Below are 22,548 nucleotides of genomic sequence, written 5' to 3' on the forward strand. Positions count from 1 at the left end.
GTATTCTTGAACAATGACTAAAATAAAATCAATAAAACAAGCCAATAGAAATGACAAGAACGTATTATAAAAACGTTCATTTCTAGATGGACATGTAGTTGACATTAAGAGTACGAAATCTTGACCATACACTCTTAGTCTTAATCGAAAATAACCCATTTTTTATATCTAGTAATAGTAATCACACATTGATTGTGAAACTCACTATTGCTACAATCCAAGCCGCGGAAGCCAGGTCCACAGATACAGACAAACTGTCCAGCTAAACAGAAAAGAAACCCACGGCAATTGCGTGCACCGAAGTCATTTGAACATCTGGAAACGTCGTAATTAGCTGTTGACAAAATTGTATGAAAGAGTCATCAAATAAGAGAAAATTATCAAACTATATGTGCACTTAGTTTGAAAACAATGTTTATAAACCTATTCTTTTGCACTTCTACTTTCACGAATGTTGCCTTTTCATTAATTGTGCATTTAAGCTGAAATTTAAAGAACATAAATGTTAAGAAGGCATAAACAAGTATCTATGCCTATTGCAAATAACAGACTATATTTAATTTTGCAAGAACTGCTCTTCATTTCAATTTAAAATTGATTTTTTTTTCCAGCGTTTGCCAAGCATTCTACTCACTTTCTTCGCATGCGTTACCAGTGAATCCAGGAGGACAGGTACACTCTCCAGTAGTTTCCTCACAGAGGTCTCCATTTTGACAATTTGGGCATATCTGATCACACTCGGTACCATATAGTATTGGTTCAAAAGCTTATGATGTAAAACGACGATAAGCAACGACTCAGCATGGATTATCAAGTGAAAAATACTGATAATGATAGATGATTCCAGTTTAACGGTCGAAAATCTTGCTCGAAACATCTGGAATATCGCCGATAAACTAGGATCATCAATGGAAAATCTGTATATAAACCTGGATTATCGGTTGATATTCGGTCAAGACTTTAGACCGTTCAAAACTGACTGGAAGTTCTAGTCGATAAACTCAGTGTATCGGCGATCAACATAGTTTATCGGTAAAATTCTGTTCTTCCGGCGAAAAACAGATCTTTTTCGAAGAACACTCAAAACATAACTGTTTATCGGGCGAAAAGCGGAGTTTTGCGATAAACACAGTTTTTTTTTCGATAAACACAGTAGATCGAGCGTAAAACAGCGTATGTCCACGATACTGAGTTGTTGCGTGTTATTACCATAGAAATTTATTATCAATTTCTATGGGTATTACACATCCGGCGAGCCATAAACGTACGATACGTCTATCAAAGTGTGTCGGCATGAGAGGAGACAAAGCTGCACTTACCCTTGACTGGTTCCGTTAAATTTACAGATCCCATAGACTGGATACAAGTTCTCGGTTACCTTTGATTTCAACAAGATTCTCCACAAATACAATCGATCTGATTTAGTCGTTCAGTAATTGCTCAGTTGAAAAAAGATGGGACGCTTTCGCTAAACCGGTTTCATTGTGGTGAGATGGTAGGGATTGTTTTACTGACATACAGTATCTATAGCCTAGGCCTATGTTTCATAGAATCAAACCAATCTATTATTTGCATCATGTTCATAGCACTAAGAAAGTTACAGCTTTAAAATGTTAACTGATCGCATATGTGGCCAGAGAGAGAGAGAGAGAGCAGTAGCCTAGAAGTAGAACTTAAAAGCATGTTGAACAGAACCCTTTATACGCAAATCTTATGAAGGTCCTGATGACAGGTGCTTGTGGGACCCCTTTACGAATATTAGCCCAGTATATTTACATAATAAGGCTACAGTGCTTTGCCACGAATACCGTAATACATATCATGGATAGAAGAACTAGAATTGGCCCAGATGGGATTGAATATAAGTAGAGGAATTAATTAATTGAGTAAAAATTGCCATTTCATACAGTAGCTCTAAAGCCTACAGTAGGGGTATACACATAATTGCAAAACATCAAATTCTTTTCTTGGTCAATATCTCAGTGAAAGGGGATATGTACATTTCCAAAGCACCACCAAAATAAAGATGTCCAAGATTCATCCACATGCAGTTATAGAAATAGAATATTTAAGTAAGTAAGTAAGTAAAACTTTATTTCATCCCAAAAGGGAAAATACAAGCTCGCATATGTACATATAAGACAAATACAAGATGATAAAGAGTAAAAAGATATAAGAATGACAAACATGAGAGTATCAGAGAAATAAAGTATAAAAGTTTAAAGGCGTGATGATAAAACAAATGTAACACCCGAATAGATATGTACAAATAAGACAAATACAAGATGATAAAGAGTAAAAAGACATAAGAATGGCAAACATAAGAGTATCAGAGAATTAAAGTATAAAAGTATAAAGGCGTGATAATATAACAAATGTAACACCCGTATGGATGGCAAGAACGGGAAGATAAAGCAGGCAACTAACGATTGAAACGAAAATAAAAGAGCTTAATGCACTGAGGGATAAAGGAAGATTTGTGTCGATTTGTTATTGCACTCGGAAGCCTCATCCGCCCACTGCGAGATATTATTGCACTGTTGAGATTAAGAAACAATGGGTGATTCTCGTAGGCATAGACCGCAACTGTTACAGACATTTTTAGGATGCATATATACTGTGTAAAATTACAACTGTTCACAGGCCTAACACAATTCAAAAATATTTCAATGGTCAAAATGTCAATTAAAGAAACCATCAAAATCTTTGTGATCAAATTGATGTACCAATATTTCACTTCAAATTTAACCAGTGCTGATGATTCATCCCTCTCCACTCCCCCACCCTTCAAATGAAAAATAAATCCCCAATTTTTCAAAGCGATATACTGCACATCAAATGTGTACTTAAGTGCAATCAGCTTCCCTGTTTGTGATGAAGTATTGTGAGGGAATATTTCTGAATGGATATAAATGCAGTCATTCATATTTTTCTTTGTTGACCATCCATCTATTGATTTTTGAAATTTAAAGCACTAAAAATGCTGTAGGCCATTTGCACACATAAGATCCTACATTATAGAGTTGACAACATCGAGTATATAAACTAATTTGTGATATATCTCACTTTCAGATAAATAAACCTGTTTGATATGGGTAAGAAGAAGACCAATCAGAGAGTTCATCAGAAGCAAACGTCCGGTGGAAATTCAGGAAAGGGCAAATCAACAAAACACAGCCGTGAGCATAAATTTGAGCGATTGAGCCAAGATCTGGGACAGTCTTTGCCAGGTACAATGCATGTACATGAGTTCAATTGTCACTCAGATATGTTTAAAAGGATATTCACATGGCCGAAGTTGATTGCTCTTAATAAAATATGCTGGACATTTATTGCATCTTTACAGACCTGTCAACCCGGGAGACTCCCGGTTTTTACCCGAATCTCCCGGCCTCCCGGTTTCATATTCTATTCTCCTGGTTTATAATGTTTCACCACTTGTGAAATTTCTGAAAATAGCCAACAGTTAGTCCTATGCCTATCGTGTAAAAAGTGTAAACTAAAAGTAGATTGATTGTTTACAAACACATTACGACTGACACAGTGCTGTGCGGGACTCTCAACCAATATCAGGCTGCTTTGTCAGTTCTCAGACTTCGCCCAATGTCGTTATTGTAGGCCTACGTTGGCCTTGTTAGAGTCCTGAATACAGTACAGTAGTACGGCGTGCACTGTGCATATGCCATGGTGCACAAGTTACTAAACACAAGTTGTCACTTGTTTGTATATGCGGCATACCGAATGTGTGTAGTTCGCATGTAGGCTACTTGTATACGATAAAACACCAGTTAAGTTCTATGCCGGCACACACTTTACCTGCGTCCTCTTCGTTGCTAGGTGAATATCACGTCTTAAACTACGATTTAAGAAACGGCTGTTTCAAACATCTCACTAATTCTTTCGGCGACTTTAATCCCTATTCATTGAGCACAATAGCATAACCTGCGTATAAACTCGTACAGGGATTATACGAGGTGTCTACGCAGCAATTTGTTTGTCAACGGTTTTATACGCGATTGTACTTGTTTATACGTCTTCATACGATCCTGTGCGCGTACACATGTCCAGTTATACATGAGCGGTACTATAGACTATTTATTTAGGAGTATTTATATAATTTCAGTTGAAAATTACCAACCTCCCTATTTTCCCCTTATTCTCCCGTTTTTTTGGCCCTGAAAAATGTTATTCTCCCTATTTTGGGGTCAAACAGGTTGACAGGTCTGTCTTTAGGTCCAAAAAACCACATCCTCATGTAGTATTTTGTATGGCTATGAAATGAATTTTTCAATTTTTGGTCATACTTTGTAAATAAATTTGACAACAGTATGCACAGTGTACAGTACGTTGTCAGGGTGGCATTTCTGTTCAATTTTTTTTTCTTCTTTTTTGATTTTCTACAAGAAATTCTTGTTGAAATTCTATATACAGAGAAGCATGACAGCTCTGCAGAAATTCTAATAAATCAAAAACAAGATAACTATAGGAAAGAAAAGCTTAAAATTGAAGAATATTAGCCTGTAATGACATCACAGACCAGATATAGTACTGTGGGCCACTGCTGGGAAAAAGCAAGGGTTTAGCCAGTCAAAATATATACCATTCCATCAACACACATGTATCTTATATTAGGGACAAGCTGTTGAGATGGGGTGGTTTTCATAAAATAAAAAGATGGAATAAAAATTCCTCATCCATATAAGTGTCACATCTTCTGTCACAGGAATATCTCTTGAAGTATTAAAGATGACACTTTCTTAGTTTATAGTACTGTAGGATGTATGATGAAGTATATTCTCCCAAAGTCATTATATACTTGGAAGACCGTGCAACACCTCCAATTAGGGTCAATAATATCATCTTGTATGATTTTAACCTGTCATCTCATATTCAGTCTGGTATTGTTCTCTATGGACTCACTGTTACTATGCACCTCAGGTACTCTTTGATGCTTTTTTATTTTCAGGTTTTATTGATAGTCTGTCGGTAAATACCACAAACAAGTGTTTTTTTCTTAAGCTGACGAAAAGAAGGAAAAAAAAGAAGACAGTTCTGCATTCCTAAGAAACTTCAGTTAGACACAACTTAGACATAATAGGTTAAAAAAGATTGTTGTTCATTTTCTTCCATCTGTGAAAATTTGGGGCGAGAAACGGTGTAGTCATTTTTCTGGGATGCCAATTTTACTTTTGATTATAGACATGGAAGTTCAAGACTTCAGTTTTGTCAATTAACAGTTTTGTCAACTCTCAAATAAATATGTAATTACTTTGAAATTTGATTTACTTTTCCTCTATCGAATTTCCTCCCACAACATCTACACAGTACAGTAATTAACAGTGATGAACTTCAAGAAATTTTGAAATAATTTACCATCAAAGAGCTCTGGTTGCATCTCGTCTTACATACGGTTGTAGCACCTGGACCATAAAAGCGGCTGACATGAATCGCCTTGACGCTTTAGGTAGAGAAATTTGGCGACGTTTGCTTGGTCTCACATGGAAGGACCATGTGTCGAATGAGGAACTAAACACTAAGATTGCGGGCCGATGGCTATTCTCGTCTGAAACTGTTCTTCAACATAACGCAAAATGGTTCGGACATGCTGTACGTTGTGGAGGCCTTACATGTGCTGTACTCTGTGGGCTACCCTGCGGTTACAAACGTAAGCCAGGCCGACCGCATCTACGATGGATTGACAATCTAACCAAATGGTCCGGCCGTTCTGCAGCCCAGCTACTCGAAGATGGCAGGCACCGGATTAACATTATAAATGGTTACAAACCTAAGAATGTTTATAATCTTCGGGGAGGTCAACGGGCCAATTTGGCTTATGACTATTGATTGTTGAAAGAGCTTCAAATTGATTTGACACAAGTCATGCAGTTAAAGCCACTTCCATGACCCTTGTCTCTTTCATTTTGGTCTTCCCTAATTGCTAAGTCCGAAAAGGTAGGATAAGTCTTAGCTGTTGATTAAAGTGGCCACAGTTGTCAGAAAATTTTGGGGAAATTGAAAACAATTGGTAAAATTACTTATCTCTCTCTCTTTCAGGGAAGTGTAATTCTCTATCAAGAAGTGAAGAATCATCAGATGACCCATGGAAGCTACCGTATCCGTTAGCTATGTGGGATCTACAGCACTGTGATCCAAAGAGATGCACTGGAAGGAAATTATGCAGGAAGGGTTTAGTGAAAATATTAAAGCTCTCCCAGAGAAATAATGGTATCATCCTCTCACCAATTGGTACAAAATGTGTATCACCAGAGGACAGGTAAGCCATTTGTTGTTGTTGTTTTAATTAGTGGTTTGTACTACTAATTAACAGCTGACAAAATGTATGGGCTACAAGCCAGTTGATTAATTTAGGAGTATGTCTTAGTACAATCATATCTTTGAGTAAATTTTATGGTAGGGTTTGAAAATCTTGTCGACCAGTGCTGCTGTAAACGAAAGCTAGCATTGTTGGAGCAAGCAATCAAAAAGTATTGATAAGAAGGTTATGTTTGAATGAGAAGTAAATCATAAAAGTGAGCTTGAAGCACAGCTCAAGGTCAAATGGTATCTTTACTGTACAGTAAGGTATCATGTTAAACAGAAAAAGCAGCAGCACCTGTAAAATCCCTTGTAGCAATGTGACAAAACAATATCAAACAATGGCTAGTGTATCTTGCATGGAATTCAGAGGACAAAAGATTATACAGTAGGCTGCCTGGCTGCAGATATGTTTGTTGCAACCCCCTATAGCACCTTACTTTAGATATGGTGCATATAAAAATGAATCCCAGTTTATGTGACTTTGTTAGATTATGGGTCCACATATCAAGATGATGATGGTGATGTATTCTCTATTTCAGGCCCATTGTTGAAGCATCGGGCATAACGGTCATAGATTGCTCTTGGGCTAAGCTGGAGAGCACTCCATTTACGAAGATGCGAGGGCCACATCCAAGACTGCTGCCATATCTTGTCGCAGCAAATCCCGTCAATTATGGAAAACCATGTAAGCTTTCCTGCGTGGAAGCTTTTGCTGCTACTTGTTACATTGTCGGTAGGTAAATGTTATTGTAAATTTCGCTGAAACCATTTTTACTTGAGTAACATTATTTACTGTTTAACTACAGGTATACAGTGTTTCCAAAGGTATGCGGCAAATATGAGGCTGAGAAGTTGTTGGTGGTCTGTGTGAATCTGTAATTACAAGGATTCATTCTACCAGTCCCAACAGTTTGAAGTTTTCTTCTTTTCTATTGGACATTTTGGCCTACAGACATGTTTGGAGTAGATCTAATGTAAGAGAATGAAATGGAAAAGAGTCACTCCAGTTAGAGCTAAACCCATAGTCTTTGAAATGCCTCCTTCCAAAGGAATACAGTAGGATGGAGATGCTTCAATAATTGACGGTTAGCCGTATTTTGAAGAAAATTAGGAATAATTAATGCAACTGGTACACACAGACGACATTCTAGGTCTGGAACGCATGAAAGGGGGTGCGAGTCATTTGCCAAAGTCATTTGAGCTCCAACCTAGCAGATGTTCTGGTTTCATAACTAAAACCTACTTCTTCTTTCTTTCTTTTTTCATGTTTGTTTTTTTCATGTTTTTTTTATTTTTATTTTGCTTTATATGAAAATAAAGGAATATTCCACATTTCTGCCTTACAGTAGACGGTTTGCAACTATGCAAACTGTTAATATAAAGAATGGTTCATTGTCTTAAACGCATGAAGAATGACAAAGAAAAAGAATTTAAGTGACGTCACGCTTCCTTTTGTTTCTCAGGATTAAAAGATGACGGCCTAACGCTCCTTACAAGGTTCAAATGGGGACATGTCTTTTTCGAACTCAACAAAGAACTTTTAGATCTTTATGCCTCCTGTTCCACAAGTGAGGACGTAGTTGAGGCACAAGAAAAATGGTTGAACCAACCAGATAAGCCAAAACACGAAAAGGACTTACTTGGTAAGGGAATAATTGATATTGAAAATTTCTATCTCGTTAGCAAGTTTCGTTATCCAGGTAAATTCCAGGAGTAGGTAGTGTTGAAAATTAATTTTGAAAAACTAGAAGGCCTGAATAAAGTATAGTTCGACTCCATCCCTAATCATCATGTAGACAAAATGTCAATTGGCCAAATGTTCGGCTTTGGAATTCACTCAACCAAAACAGCTTGGTTTTGTACCACATTCAGAATTGACCAGGTTTTCTGTGCATTGGTTGGGGTGCTGAGGATTCCAGAGGTGGAGGGGCCCAAGTTCAAAATGTTCCCGACTGATGTAGAACCTTTATGGAAGGACCAGAGGCTAAACAAGGAGTTAATAAAGAGGGCGTGAATAAAGAGGGGTGAATAAAGAGGGGGTGAATAAAGAGGGGTTGCAGCCATGGGTAATTGAAGCCTACCCCGCCAAAAAAATATGATAACAAATTTTAATAATTTAGACATCAAATAGTACATGGTGAGGCATATTTAGACTATTAATTATGTATATACATCCAATGCTAGGTTGTGCTAATAAATTTTTCTAAGGATGTTAAAAGGGGGAGGTAGCCCCTGAAGTAGTAATCTTATTCTTCCCCAGTTGAATGCAAAAAATCCCCCTACTGAACCATTTCCCGCTAACCAACAATGGGAACATGCCCTTTGCCTTCCCCCTCCCCACCCCCTCCCTCCTTAGGCGGTGCCACTGCTTCTGTGGTGTATATACATACTGGGAATAATATTTTGTGTAGCAGTTTTGAAGGTTCTTAGTTTTGTCTCTTATAAAATAGTAACGTTCATGTGTTCATGTGTAAAAATGTGCAAAGCACCTTTGCATAACAATTTGACAATTTATCATAGCATTTTACTGCCATACTGGATGAGTTATTCTCTGAAATGTAGAAACTTTGAAGTCATTTTAATGAAAGGATAAGTTTTTTTGAAGGTTGGTAGATTTAACCAGCAAATTTCTGTCACAAATTACCGTAATTACGACATTGTGATTTAGGTCAGATTGAATTGATTTTTTTCCCTACAGACATTGACTCAGATGACGAGCTAGAGGGAGTATGTAACCCTAACAGACAACCATCGTATGATATACCTAGCTCAGAGGACTCTTCATCAGAAACTGAGGAGGAGGAGGAGGAGGAGGAGGAGGAGGAGGAGGAGGAGGAGGAGGAGGAGGATGCAGCTACCGGTGGTGCTGAAGGCAGTGATGTTTCCGATGGATTTGAAGATGGCGAGAGTGAAGCACCATCAAGAGAAAGTGGTCGTGTTGATAATGCTGACTCTGAGGAAAACAAAGACGTGGTTGGGACAAGTCACATTGCAGACACCTGAGTGCTGCTAGCGAGTAACATGTTGTCATGACGACAAATGCTACTTCTATAGAGATGATGACATCGATCAAGAAAGGATGCCGTGATGGACAAGAAGTAGAATGGTAGTGCTATCAGAAGAGACTACCATCATATTGGGAGGAGGTGGTAGGAAATGCATCCAGGAGTCGTCCCTTCGCCAACCTGGAATGGTCTTCCCAAGTCAGAAGATGAGACCTATTGGATTGACCCGCTGCACAAAGATTGTCTTCATTCCGTTGTCTTGGCGTAAAACATGTAGCTGCTCCTCAGCTTTGTAAAGTATTACTGCCATTAAAATACAATTCTACCATTAAGCACATAAGATAGGGAGAAGCTGCTATTTAGGAAACAGGCTTAGGTAGTAGTGATCATTATTTTGATCAAAGAGCAAGAACATAAAGTTAGCAGTGTTAGCTCAGTGGTTAACGCCGGTGCCTTTCAATTGTAAGGTCGAGTTCGAGTCACTCCAAGATTAATGTATGTCGTCCAGTTACAGAGTTGTTGACAATTCATAATCATGGACATTAAAATATGAATCTAAGAGACTGACTTCGGTCAGCTTGCAGCTTTGATAAGCCAATGATGGCTTCTTTGCGAGTTCCTGCTTGCATGAGGATCTAAAAAACATACATAAATGGGCTTTCTGGATGGTTGTTCAGACAGGTATAATTACTATAACTGTGAAGGTTTATCATTCTTTAAGTTTAAAGTTGAAAGCATCAATACCCCTGAAATATATATTAGAGCCATGATGAGTTTGGTTTGAGGAGGAGGAGGATGAGGAGATCTGTGAGGAGGAGGAGGAGGAGGAGACTGAGGAGAAAATGGATTTCAAAAAGCGGAGTCTTCAGCATAGCCCGTTTCCCATAATCAAAGTACGGCTCATTGTAAAGGAGTTACTTAACTGTTCCATTCAATACATAAACTTTTTGTCTCACAAATTTAATGTAAAGTGATATGTATCTTTTGAACACCTTTGAAGATTTAAAGGCATTGAAGACTCGCCCCAAACAGCATGCTGCGCTCTGAAGAAGTTAATTTTCCGTTGCTTGCAAGTGAAGTTTTCTCTTGTCGCTACAAAATGCAGACAGTAATGAAACGTGATATCTTGTTATCTTTAGCTGGACCTGAGATGTCCATCTCTGTATCGTTTGTACACTGTGTTGTGGGTATTGACCATAGCTGTATGTATTGACTGTACACTAGTGTCTAATTACCGACTGTAGCAAGCTGTGTGTGTATTTTCTGGGATCGATGGTGGTGTCTCACAAATCTGCTACACCTCATTGGAAACTAGGTCAGATTACCGGCATTAGTCATTTCTTTTTGCGCGAGTCTTCACACCCTTTAAATGCCTCACGTTATCGTTCCTGGTGCAATTTATATTTACATTATGTTTCTAGGTACCTGCTATGTAAATCTTTTGTTTGGGTGGGGGTTTGGGGGGGAGGTTTGGGTAGGGCAGAAAAAGTTAACAAGGGTAACATATTGTCAGCAGACAGTTCAAGAATTGACAAATGATCTCAAGTTAGGAACATACAGAAACAGAGAACAAAACGTTGAAATTTCATTTTTTATTGTAAGATCGCTTTCCGTACAACTTTCACAAATGAATAAAAAGCTAGCAAACTTGATTATTCTCTATGAGTTTCTTTGGGGATTAATTTTTACAATTATCTGAATCATAAATTCTATATTGCACGCCAGATAATACTGCAAGCACCAAGTATATCATCTTGGTAAACCCGCATTACTGAGTAAGCTCTTGCAATCCTCCCATCTGTGAATGAAATTAACATTAAAGATGAACCATTGTTGGTGCTAAACCTGCAATGGATTCTGACAGCTTCTATGCTGACAATTCATCCTTCGTCCTCACGAGCAAGAACTGAAAGTGAGTTGGCTCTTAATTATGCCACAGAGGATGTCTTGTGCATGATTGCATCTTATAGGTCTTCCCACATCCGCTACCTATGGACGATTTAAGGCAGAATTTTAGTCTTGGCATGTCACAGCCAGGCGCGTAGCCAAGAATTTGCCAATGGAGGGGCGAACCTGTAGGCAAACTATCAGAGCCGTAGATTCTGCATTGAAAACTTGCTAAGCGTAGCGCCACCATGAGTTGGTGCTACGCGTTCCCCCCAAAAATGGACTGAAAAAGCTTCCCAGATCGCTGGAAATGGCACTTCCCAGGCCTTGTAAGGTGCATCTAAGCTTGAAATTACTAGCGATATCAAAAAAACATACAAAAAAAATATGCTCAAGTGGGACGGTCACCCCCTCGCCCACCCCCCCCATCCCCTTGGCTATGTGCCTGACCACAGCTGAAGTATAATTTCAGTGATAGTATTGTTTCTATGGGTATTCTGAGTTACAAAATATTCACCTTTTAAAATATGCTAAATCTTTAGAATGCTCCATTAAAAATTAATGCCAAGTTTAAATTTAAATCCATACTTTAACTGAACAGATTCTAATAACTCAACCTTTTTGAGTAGATAAAAGTTGTCATTTACGTATTGAGTTTTGTGTTGTTTCCAAGGAACTGATATTAGGGTCTATGTTAAACTAAGTGGTCCAGTCACTTTAATTGATGAGCCTCAGATGATTGCAAATGAAACTTTTCTAATAAATGAAGAGTGGTATAAAAATACACCCTACACGTATTGCATTGTTTTCAACAGTCTATCACATATCAATATTAATTTTAAGCCCAATGTCATCCTTTTAAACCAAGAAGTCAAATTTCTTTTATGCAGAAGCTTTTGCCTTAGTTTTACACCTTACTTTCCAAGCTTTCCTTGGCTATCAATTTTGTGATTTCCTTATAGCTAAAAATCACCCAATATATAGTGCCCCTGGTGTTTGATGAGCAAACTGCACAATACCTGATTTGATTGTCATCAATTCCATGCATCAACTGAAAGGTTGTTCACCGATCAAATTGTATTGTTTTATCCTATACTCAGCTTGCAACCAATTGTAAAAGCTTGTTGACCCATTTTGGATTGCGACCCAAAGTTTTGGAGTAGTGTGGCTGTAACATGTTCAGACACATCTTAGTAAATTAAACTAGTACTAAAAACAATGCTTTTGTAATGATTGTCTATATTGCTTACAAATATTTATAATATTTCTGTGGAACTAAATGCTTTATGCATACAGACCAAATTTGTCTTGATTCATCATGCATGTTCCAAACACTTATATGCTACAAAGTCATGGTCACTGAGTTAAATTTGAAAGCAGACATGTTTAAAGAAAAAATAGTATAATATAAATCAAGCTGGAAATAATATTAATTTCTGAAATACAATATGAGTGAATACCACAGCTTATTAACATACTATTTACAAAATCTTTCAGATCCCCCAAAAATAAATCATACAAAACATTCCTCTTGTTACTTTTCTCACTTAATATTATGAAAATTTACAAATTTAAACAACTATACTACACACGCAACGATTCAGTGCGAAATCTTAGTACATGTCTCATAGTCTACATAAAGCTCAGTCCCTGTCAACAAAGTCCTGTAACATTTATACACTAAAAGTTTAAGTAAACAATTTCGAAATCCTTGGTATCCAACTTTCAAGTCCAATTCCTTTAGAACCATTGTCACAGAGAAGATGTACCAAAATATGCAACTGTTAAAATCTGAACAATTTCTTAATGAAAATTAGAGAAAATAATCAAGACCAGATGATTTGAATTTTTCACATTCAGATGAAAGCAGAAATTACCAGTGTGAAAAACCACCTGGTTATATTTAATTCCAGGGAAGTAAATTATTCAATTTGTTGCACTGTTTGCCAGACTTGTGTCAATTCTTGATCCAAATTATTGACTTGGGACTATCCGAGCCCATTTCTTTTCACGATGGTGTACTTTGAAAAATGGAGAAACACACTTGACTTATACAACGCAGGATACCAGCCAATGGAACTGAAAGGCGATTAGTACTTTGGATTTAACCTAAAAATATATAAAAATAGACTCGATAGTTCCTGAAGGTAAGAAAAGACCTTAAAAGATTTGATTCAAAGTAGCACATCTGTAATCATAAATGCTGCCTTCAAGTAATAATTCACAAAAGAAGAAAAGAAAAGAAGTAATATGAATGACAAAAATTTGGAATTAGATATTGAAATATTGCATCATTTTATTTTACAGTTAAGGCAAACAATAACCTCACGTCAAAAATGACTTTAGTCGCTTTCAATTTCTGTCTAGTAAATTAAAATTAGAATGTTTCTCAGTCTAGCAAAACAGTTTACCAGCATAGACAGACTCTGTGCTAACTAGTAGGAGAGCATGCTAGAACTTACATTGCCCTTTCCATGGAATTCCTTCCGTATGCGAATATGTACAGATCCCATCAAAATCACTAACCACATTTAACCTACTTAGCTCATCTGTGTATTTCAGTTCCATGCATTGCTTAGGCTGGGATACAAGGAGGAAGGGAGGGGGGGGGCAAGCCTCCTCTTCTGAAAATTTTGTTCATACTGAAGACTAGCTGCAAATGTAATGTTTGATAAAATATGTATATTGTGGCAAAAACACAGCATGATCTGTAAATGGGCATCCTTATGTTCTGATGTTTTCCTATGCATCGATATTTCTGTGATAATATCAGTATGTTCTGGTGCTTATCAATTTATCTCCTGGGCCCCATCTTCCTGGATCAGCCACAGCTCTGCACAATCTCTCTAATTGCAAATGCTTGATGATTGTTAAATTTGCTTTGACCAATCTCTCTCTTGTATGTCAAGACCTTCGCACCAATTTCTGTGGAGACGGCAACTTCTGGCAGATTTTTCATTATTCAAGCCTTACTATCAGAGTGTCGACACTATTAAAGCATTATTCTCATATCCTGTATTTCTAATTTCTTCGAAATAAATTGGTAGGTTTTTCCCATCTAGTATTTGATTATAACTGAAGAGAGAAACTTTCCCTGATTCCATACAGATTTCCGTCAACATCAGTATAATTTTATTGAGTACTGTGATCAGTATGCTGGTCAGGGTTGCTTATGAAATGGTTCCTGAAAGACATCATGAAGTCGTAGAGCCTGAAACAAAAAAACAAAAAAAAACATATTGAAAACAGGTATATACATTATGTTGGTCTGTCTTGCATGACCGCTGAAGCTGTGACAAGATTCAAGTCTTTACTCTTATCCCACTCCTCTCCCTCTGACCTTTATAAACCTATTCACACAATGCTGTAATGAAACTAACACTTTCCCAAAACAAGACAAATTGAAAGAAGTCAAACTTTTCCCACCTCCAAATCTCACAGGGAAAAAAAGTTGCTTGACAGGTAGTGATGACACTATGGAATGGAGTAGCTTGTTGTGATGCTGGCATTGACACTACCAGCTATGACCCACATCAAAGAAACTGGTTGAATCCTTCTATTGAAATACATGTTACCTCTTAGAGAGAAACATTAACCCAAATTCCTGGCACAGTTATAATAACTCGGAGAGATACACCAGTAAAATGATGAATCGTCACTAAATGAGGCAAACGTCTCTCTAGAGATGGGGTGGGCAACCTACGGCCAGTGGGCCACATGCGGCCCCCAGTGATTTGTTTGCGGCCCTTGAGATGTCTTAGAATTTATCGGCACTAATGATGTTGTCTAGTAGGCCTATTATACTCATTAATTATCAACTGTACTGTATTGACATTATGTTTTTGTGAATACAGATTAAGTACACACACCTACTGTAACGCTTGAAAGTCCTCGGAATCAAAGGTTTAAAATCAACAAAAGGTCGTTGGCTAGGTGCAACCCAGTCAATTTTTCACTCCTTATATCTGGCCCATTCATTCAAAAATGTTGCCCACCTCTGATCTCGATCATCCAGATCTGTCTGAATGTCAGTCATAACATTTATGACCTCATGAGTCTTGCGGGGATCACCTTAGATGGACGCTGACCATTTACAAATGCCCCAAGCAAGCTATTGGAATAAGCCAGCAAAGGAGGCTAATAATCTCAGGCAAAGTGAGATACAAAGGGCAACATTGACTTAAAGATCTGCTGACCCACTGGACTTCAAACTATACCACAGACGGTGCAAATTTGACAATGATATATTTAGTCTGCAAGTGGTCCATTCCTCCCCCATCACCACCCATCCCCCCCCCCCACAGATAAAAAATTTGCATGGAATAGAACGCTGAAAGCTCTACCCTATTGTTTACTATTATTTTTTTATTTCCCTCCCCCCCCCCCCCCCCCTTAGTATCTAGGAAGACTGGAATATTTCTGCTTACCTTCTGAGGCCCAAATCCAGGCAGAAGGTTCAACTCGTCTTTCTCAGCTGACACGATATTTGCGACCGTCTACAGAAAAAAATGAGAGCAATCATAAATATTCATGAGTCCCCAAGATGTCTTTCTTTATGATGCTCCTCCATACTGCAAATATTCTAAACATACCATGACACGGAAAACAACATCCAGAAGAATTGCAACCCATCTGAACAGTGAAAATTGAGAGCCATACATGCTTCCATCTTTACATGGTCTCGTTTCCTAACGAGGTTAGAGTGTCTGCAATTTTTACACTGATTCATCTCGCGTGGGATATCTCAGAATTTGTGATGTCACAAGGAGATACCACATGAACCCTGTCTTTGTTTTCAGTTTGAATTGACTTCATGGATGTATCTTGCAACAGCTCCGTGAGTCGTATCATATCAAGAGACAAGCAAAATCAAACGACGATAATAGTTGCAAAGGACTTCTGTGCAAAGGATTCAAAAGATTGTAATTTATTGTAATTTTAGATTGAAGAGTAAAACATGTCCTTGTACTCACCCCAAAAGTTGACAGGAGAGTAACAACATCAGTACGGTTTACAGATTTAACTGTTGTTAAACAGTCTGTTACCTTGGATGAACAAAAACAAAAGAAATCATTGAGCGGTGGTTGTGTGAGCAAAAGTCTGCATTACAGCTACGAAGCTCTACAAAAGTATTAAAACTTAATGGTCATTGCTATCGACTTATCAAATATTGTGCGAACGCTTTTTGAAATTCTCTTTCTACATATTTTCAGAGACTGCAGTCTACTTCATTGGAAATGAAAAAGGTTAATTATGAATATATATTGTAGTAGACTATGGTCTTATAAATTATGGGATGCAAACCAAAATCTGTCTGTGGCATTTATACTGCATCGATTCTGAGGGTCAAAAGTCTGGTGTGGCATGGCTCAGTCTTCAGGGAAATGCCGGAGATGTTGACCTAAATGCTTGCAGAACCCTGGTTTAAGATGATATTGGCATGTTGTGTTAGTAAACGTAATAGAACCTAATACTAAGATTAAGGTAGGTGTCATAATAGCTATGTTCTGGTTTCTCATTTCTTGGTATTAATTCACAACTTGGTACTTGCCACTTCATTGATCTTCAGTTTAGTTAAGACCTTTGTGATGTAAGGTATAATGACCCTTTAAACTAATTCTAATTGTTTTAAACTTACCACAAATTTGTTTAACTAGCACAACAGGATTTAATAGTCAAATGAAACTGAAACAATGGTAGTTGCAAAACAAAGTGTGGCTATGCAAGCCCATCTTACATCTATAGCAATTTTAGCATCTGTTTTAAACCTTGTTCTTTTATTTTTTAACATTTTATATCCGTGCAAAGTAGATATTATACACAAGCATTGAAGCAATCATTCTTCAAATATGTTCCAGTATATACTGTAACTAAATGGAGATGGAGAGGGGTGGGGGGGGGGTGGTAATATCTTCGAAGACTTACCTGAGAGACAAAATCTTGTTCTATTCTCTCCTTCAAGGCATCTATTGGTTTATGTTCATAAGATTTGTATGTCTCTAAATATCTACCTGCCTCTTCAGGACTCCAGGCTAAAATGAGGGTGCACTCAGCTAAAATGGCCATCCGAGCTAGTTCTTTCAAACTGTAATGAGGATCTTTCTAAGGATGACAAAAAAAAAACCAAGTACAATACAGGCACTGACAAAGAAATCATTAATAGGTTATTAATGAAAGTAGTCACTTGTATAAAACAGCTAACTTAAAAATTGTTGTAGGTTATTAAAGCTGTGACTCATTCAGAAATGCACAACAGTGTTAGTGTTGACACTATTCAACCATCATTGGGTGAAAAACCTTAAGCTGGAAGGTTGTCTGAGTAAAGCAACACATAATGTATGAACAACAAATCAAGTTTTAATATGAGAGTACACAAAGGGAACAATATGGTCTATATTATGAGTGATTCATGGCACTGGAAAACCAGAAAGAAAGCTATACATCATTTTAGTTGGATACAAATTGACTAGAATGCCTGAGTTAACTGCTCTACTTATCTTCCCGCTTAGTAAACTTCCAGCCTACTTTGGAAAATGAAGAGTGGTCACCGAAGAGCGCGTATCAATCACTGCTACAGGGCTACAAATAACATACATAATTTAACTTTGCCTTTGATTCCCAACTGGCGGAAGGATACACTGGGTATCCATCAGTATTTGTATTAAAAAAATGGATAACTTACAACATCAACTTGAACTAACAAGATTCGTAGCTCATAGTTGTTGCCGAGCTCTTTCAGTCGACTGTGTATGTAGTTTGGATTTAAATGATGGTATCTTAAACTGAGAAAAGAAACAAATATTAAAACAAAACTATTACAACAGCTTGGCATGCAAAATCACACTACAGGTCATACATCCTTTTACATTGCTCAATAACTTTTTTCATGTCTGCAATCCTCAAAAAAATCATAATGAACTGTCTGTATAGAATTTCACATAATGTTGGGAATCACAGATCTTGAAGTAAAAAACTTACAGTGCCAAAGGGTAATGGCTGTGCTAGTACATAACTGTTACTTGAACATATACAGTTAAGCATGTTATACAAGACAGAAAGGCTTAAATGCAAAGGTTGATAAGCACTGGTGGTATCTACTCATGTTGAAAAAGCAAGAAAATGTATCAAAGGAATTTCAAGTTTCTACATATAAGTGTGAATAAGTGTCACCTAAAACAGGTTCTCAACCTTTTCATTCACAGACACCCCTCCCCCCCCCCCTAGGGTTAATGAAGCAATGTTCATGGACCTCAGAGGAGAAGTTTTATCAGCACCACCAAAATGGTTTGGACTGAGGTAATGATGAGTTTGGTCTTCTTTGCAGAAGAAGGAACGCCCAGACATGTGCTGACTGTCTTGATAGCATACATAATTCAGATAAATGTTGACGGACCAAGTCAGATATACTGACCCCAATTATTGGCACTCAAGGACCCCCCTCCCCCCCCCCACCAGGAATCTGCAAATTGAGAGAGGCTGACCTAGAGCTTCCTTCACATACTTCCAAAAGTTAGTTCAAATGTCACATTAAAGTATTCAAAAGACAGTGTCTTTAATATAAGAGGAGTTAATAGGAATTACTAAATCATGCATCAGATCAATGGTATCCTTACATGTCTAGTACATTACAGCTCTGGGACAATGATTTGTATCTCTCTGAATGAGTTATGGCTGCAAACATTATGTAACATCATGTATGCATCGCACAAAATGTGGGATTCCCGACTGAATAACAGTTACTGAACCTTACCTCAGGAACAGAGCGCATATGGTTCTGCCCATGACATAGTCAGGTACAATGTCACCAAACTCCCAAGGTATATTCCTCACTGACTTCAGGATTGGGTTACCTCGCTACATCATAAAAGACAGACACATTCAAATTTGAGTACAAAAATCCAATCGATAATAACAGCCTTCAACAGCTCTGATCTTATAAGGCATACTGAAATACATTTTGCATTTTGACCGACCACATTGAGTCACCTCAAACATAGGTTCTCTAATTTTCACCGAAAGACCCCACCCCCCCCCCCTCCAGGGTTAAAGAAGCCATGTTCGTGGACCTCAGCGGAGAAGTTTTATCAGCCCACCACCATACGCAAGAACATTAGGGTACCCTTCACAGTCGGATCTATTGTTACAAAGGGAATGAGAATCCTTCAACTCAATGTAGACCCATTTCCTGAGGCCACAGACAACATGGTGCTTTCTCATACAGATAAAATATGATAACATTATCTTACAGTCTGATAAAAATACTGTATGTGACACCAAAACAATCAATTCACAATGTAGTCTGTGCTCATGTATTTGAGCATTAAGAGATGTTAATACAATGAAAAACTCAACTAGACATCCTTAAACAGTGAGTACCCTCTTGCATGCCAGACAAAGCTATTATATTTAAGAATTGTATAAGTCTGTTAAGCTGTGTAGTTTGCACTGGTGGGTACCTTCCAACTCAAAAACCTACCTGTCTTGGGTTGACTAAGATGCAATTGGTGGTATTTTTTGAATTAGTGACTGTTGATGAGGCTTTAGCACTGGCAACCGGTTTGGTGATACCAGCGTTGGTCTTACTAGTACTGCAAATTAAAGCAAAAGTTTGACTTCTTCGTTAAACATGAACACATGAAAACCATTTAGCGTGTATTTGCTATCACTTTGAATTTTGGCATTGAACACTGATACATGACATGTTAACTGGCTATACATGTAAATGATTTGCAATGCTACTTCGCACTGAACAGAATAGATGTCTCGCAAGATATCAAACCAAACTAAAACGAACAAGGAAGAACTATCACTCTATTGTCCTTCTGTTGAAGTCTCAATACGTGTTTGCTGATGAATTTCAGAAAACAAACTTCCGAAGTAGATTCAACGTTTCTTAATCCAAATGCACTCTGACCAGGTGGGTCTAATGGAGAAAAGCTGTCGCAATCGAAAGAAAGAAGTTTATTTTCTGTTGCCCTTATGGCGTGAACGACTTACCGTAAAATCACTGCGACCGCCCATGTCAGCATGTTCATACACAAATTTAATCAAAATAGTCTACACATGCGGCCCAATCAAGATTTTAACACAGTCCTACACTTGTATCATCCACTTTTTACAATTCCACAGAGGAAACTGCTGAAAACACCTGTTTATTCATTGCAATGGAAGGAAATGACACAATTTTGCAAGCTACATTGGTAAGAGAGAAAGATACACAAGCAGGAACCAAAGACAGGCTAGTCACGAGAAAAAGTAAGTCTACAGTAGGTCTAACGGTCGTAAACAGAAACGAGAGATTTGATTGGCGTATGATCTGATGGGCTGGGCTTGCAAATATTGATTGAAGTTCGTTGATTCTATGGACTCTTTAATAAATCTGGCGAATTTTATTCAGTTCAAAATTTTCAACGACAGATAACTCAATAAAAATCATGCATAATGATATGAAAATTCCATAGCACAGTGTCATTTTCACTGAACTTTTACTCCAGTAAGCTGGAAAGGTCGAAATTTAAATTTGGCAAACACAAACTGGGACTTTGAGAGGAAAGTACTGTATATATTGTTTTGTTTATTATAACTGCCAAAATTCTCAGCCAGAATTAAATTTCATTAACTCCAAAACATGCAAAACCACAAAATGGTCGAGTAATTTGGACAGATAGAAAAGAATTGTTTAAATTTTTAATCTGCTATCTAGTTCTTGAAATGACCTTCCACCGCTTCAGGAAAAGATTAGTTTATCTCTTCTTCTTTGTTTCTGTGACTGCTTCTGTGGTTACAGGTACCTGATATCACATAAAGTTAATGTTATCCTAAAATGCTATGACAAATCACACATTTTTAAATAATTGGTCTTTGATACAACTCTTGTGGATTTAGAGATTTTACAGAACAACTTTACCCTATAGATTCAGATTTTATGTCAACTAATGGTTTTAAGTGATCACTCACTTACCTTTGAGGTTTCATAGGTTGGTTAACCTTGCCTTCAACATGAGGTAAGGATCCAAACTTTGCAGCAAAGGATGACCCTGCTGGTCTTTTCCTAGACTCTTCACCAGCAGTAGGAAGAGGGGCACCTTTCCTCTTGCTTTGTTCATTGTTACTTGAATTAGTACTACTGGATGTATTTACTTTGCTGAGGCCATTGCTGTGAGAGGCAGATTTATTCAGTGCAGTAGTGGCTGCTTTGTCTTTCGAATCGATGACAGTTGATTTTGGCTCCTTGCTTGTGAGAAAGTGTGACTGAAACTGCCAAACAGAAAGATCTTTTATTGGATAGTGAAGAGAAAAAAAATACAAGATTCACAATGCTTAAGTCTGCAAAGCCATGGTAAATACTAAATAGAAATGGCCTTTGCTGAGTAGATTAACTGTGATACATTAATCATTTATGTCTTTATGTTGAATAAAGTTCAGATAGTTTCCTAAAAAGATTATAACGATGACCTTTCTGCTACATATACAATATCCCAGCAGGCTGGGTGCACATGGCCTACTCTCATTCTCACTTAGGATTTGCTTACAGTATGCAAGGCAGGATCTGAAGTTTAAATATACTGCATTTGAATAAAAACCAGGCAAAGCCCAGGCTATAGTGACCCAAGCCTATCGGTAAATCATTCAAAGCTCAAACTTCACCTACAGTAAAGCTACGGTGCCATAGTACTAGGCTAGTTTATACAGCTCAATGTCTGCAAGGAATTATCGGTCATTGGTCTTACTCTTACTTACTGTAGGTCTACACTACTGTAAACCTGTCTTGTAAGTTGTGGTCAAACGTACACAAATTAAAGGATACTGTGGAGATCCTATTTCATTACTTTTTGAGAAATTCCGTCATGTGCTTAATCATGACTGAGTGAGATCTGTTATTATGTATGTTTACCAAGCTAAACCTAACATTACACTTGCCACTGATAGTCTAGTACTAGTTAGTAGTGTAAGTGAAGTAGTGATCTGGACTCTGCATGTGATTGTGAGCGTAGGCCTATGTTAGGTTGTGTCTCCTTTCTCATTAGCATGATTGAAATACCTTTGGTTGTTCCTTCTCAAATTTTGCGATATCATCGACACTGGGAATTTGAAACACAGTCTTCTTGGCCATGTTACTTTGTATGAGGGCAAAAGGAGCGTGAAGTGATAATGTGTACGACTGTACGTCTGTTCACAGGGGATTCATGTCGGCAGTACAATTTTAAAACAGTACACAGGAGTAGTAGACATACCTATTTCACGAAATAGGCTGATGATTTGAACTAACTTACCATAAACCGACAACATCAATATGCTAGATAAACGATTGTAATGACAGAAAACCCAAATGTAACTA

At 37.7% G+C, this 22,548-nt stretch overlaps 2 protein-coding genes across 7 annotated transcripts; one reads left to right on the top strand and one right to left on the bottom strand.

Annotated features, from left to right (window-relative positions):
• The first annotated feature begins 1,244 nt into the window (after positions 1 to 1,244).
• Positions 1,245 to 10,975, top strand: LOC139960381 (18S rRNA aminocarboxypropyltransferase-like). Of its 6 annotated transcripts, none has more exons than XM_071958709.1 (7): positions 1,245 to 1,495; positions 3,059 to 3,230; positions 6,055 to 6,274; positions 6,858 to 7,051; positions 7,782 to 7,961; positions 9,017 to 9,111; positions 9,148 to 10,975. In XM_071958709.1, the coding sequence occupies exons 2-7, from the start codon at positions 3,092 to 3,094 to the stop codon at positions 9,319 to 9,321; spliced, it is 1,002 nt and encodes a 333-aa protein (XP_071814810.1). In that variant the 5' UTR covers positions 1,245 to 1,495; positions 3,059 to 3,091; the 3' UTR covers positions 9,322 to 10,975. The 6 variants fall into 6 exon arrangements, with proteins under 6 accessions (XP_071814810.1, XP_071814809.1, XP_071814811.1 ...); XM_071958708.1 differs by having other exon boundaries at positions 3,073 to 3,230; XM_071958710.1 differs by having other exon boundaries at positions 1,245 to 1,487.
• On the bottom strand, positions 10,901 to 22,490 carry LOC139960380 (DNA excision repair protein ERCC-1-like). The gene is made up of 9 exons (XM_071958706.1): positions 22,252 to 22,490; positions 21,172 to 21,467; positions 19,687 to 19,798; positions 18,961 to 19,064; positions 17,893 to 17,992; positions 17,136 to 17,312; positions 16,184 to 16,255; positions 15,638 to 15,706; positions 10,901 to 14,421 (listed from the first exon to the last, which is right to left on the bottom strand). The coding sequence occupies exons 1-9, from the start codon at positions 22,321 to 22,323 to the stop codon at positions 14,371 to 14,373; spliced, it is 1,053 nt and encodes a 350-aa protein (XP_071814807.1). The 5' UTR covers positions 22,324 to 22,490; the 3' UTR covers positions 10,901 to 14,370.
• Positions 22,491 to 22,548: the final 58 nt, after the last annotated feature.

Source organism: Apostichopus japonicus, chromosome 19 (assembly GCF_037975245.1).
Source record: "Apostichopus japonicus isolate 1M-3 chromosome 19, ASM3797524v1, whole genome shotgun sequence".
In the NCBI taxonomy this organism is placed as follows: domain Eukaryota; kingdom Metazoa; phylum Echinodermata; class Holothuroidea; order Aspidochirotida; family Stichopodidae; genus Apostichopus; species Apostichopus japonicus.

Bases quoted from the DNA above. Each gene is read 5' to 3' on its own strand.
- LOC139960381 (XM_071958709.1), top strand. From the start codon at position 3,092: ATGGGTAAGAAGAAGACCAATCAGAGAGTTCATCAGAAGCAAACGTCC. The intron at 3,231-6,054 runs GTACAATGCATG...TCTCTCTTTCAG, and splicing joins TCTGGGACAGTCTTTGCCAG to GGAAGTGTAATTCTCTATCA. The intron at 6,275-6,857 runs GTAAGCCATTTG...TCTCTATTTCAG, and splicing joins TGTGTATCACCAGAGGACAG to GCCCATTGTTGAAGCATCGG.
- LOC139960380 (XM_071958706.1), bottom strand. From the start codon at position 22,323: ATGGCCAAGAAGACTGTGTTTCAAATTCCCAGTGTCGATGATATCGCA. The intron at 19,065-19,686 runs GTAGGTTTTTGA...TTTATGATGTAG, and splicing joins TCTTAGTCAACCCAAGACAG to CGAGGTAACCCAATCCTGAA. The intron at 15,707-16,183 runs GTGAGTACAAGG...TTTTTTCTGTAG, and splicing joins CTCTCCTGTCAACTTTTGGG to ACGGTCGCAAATATCGTGTC.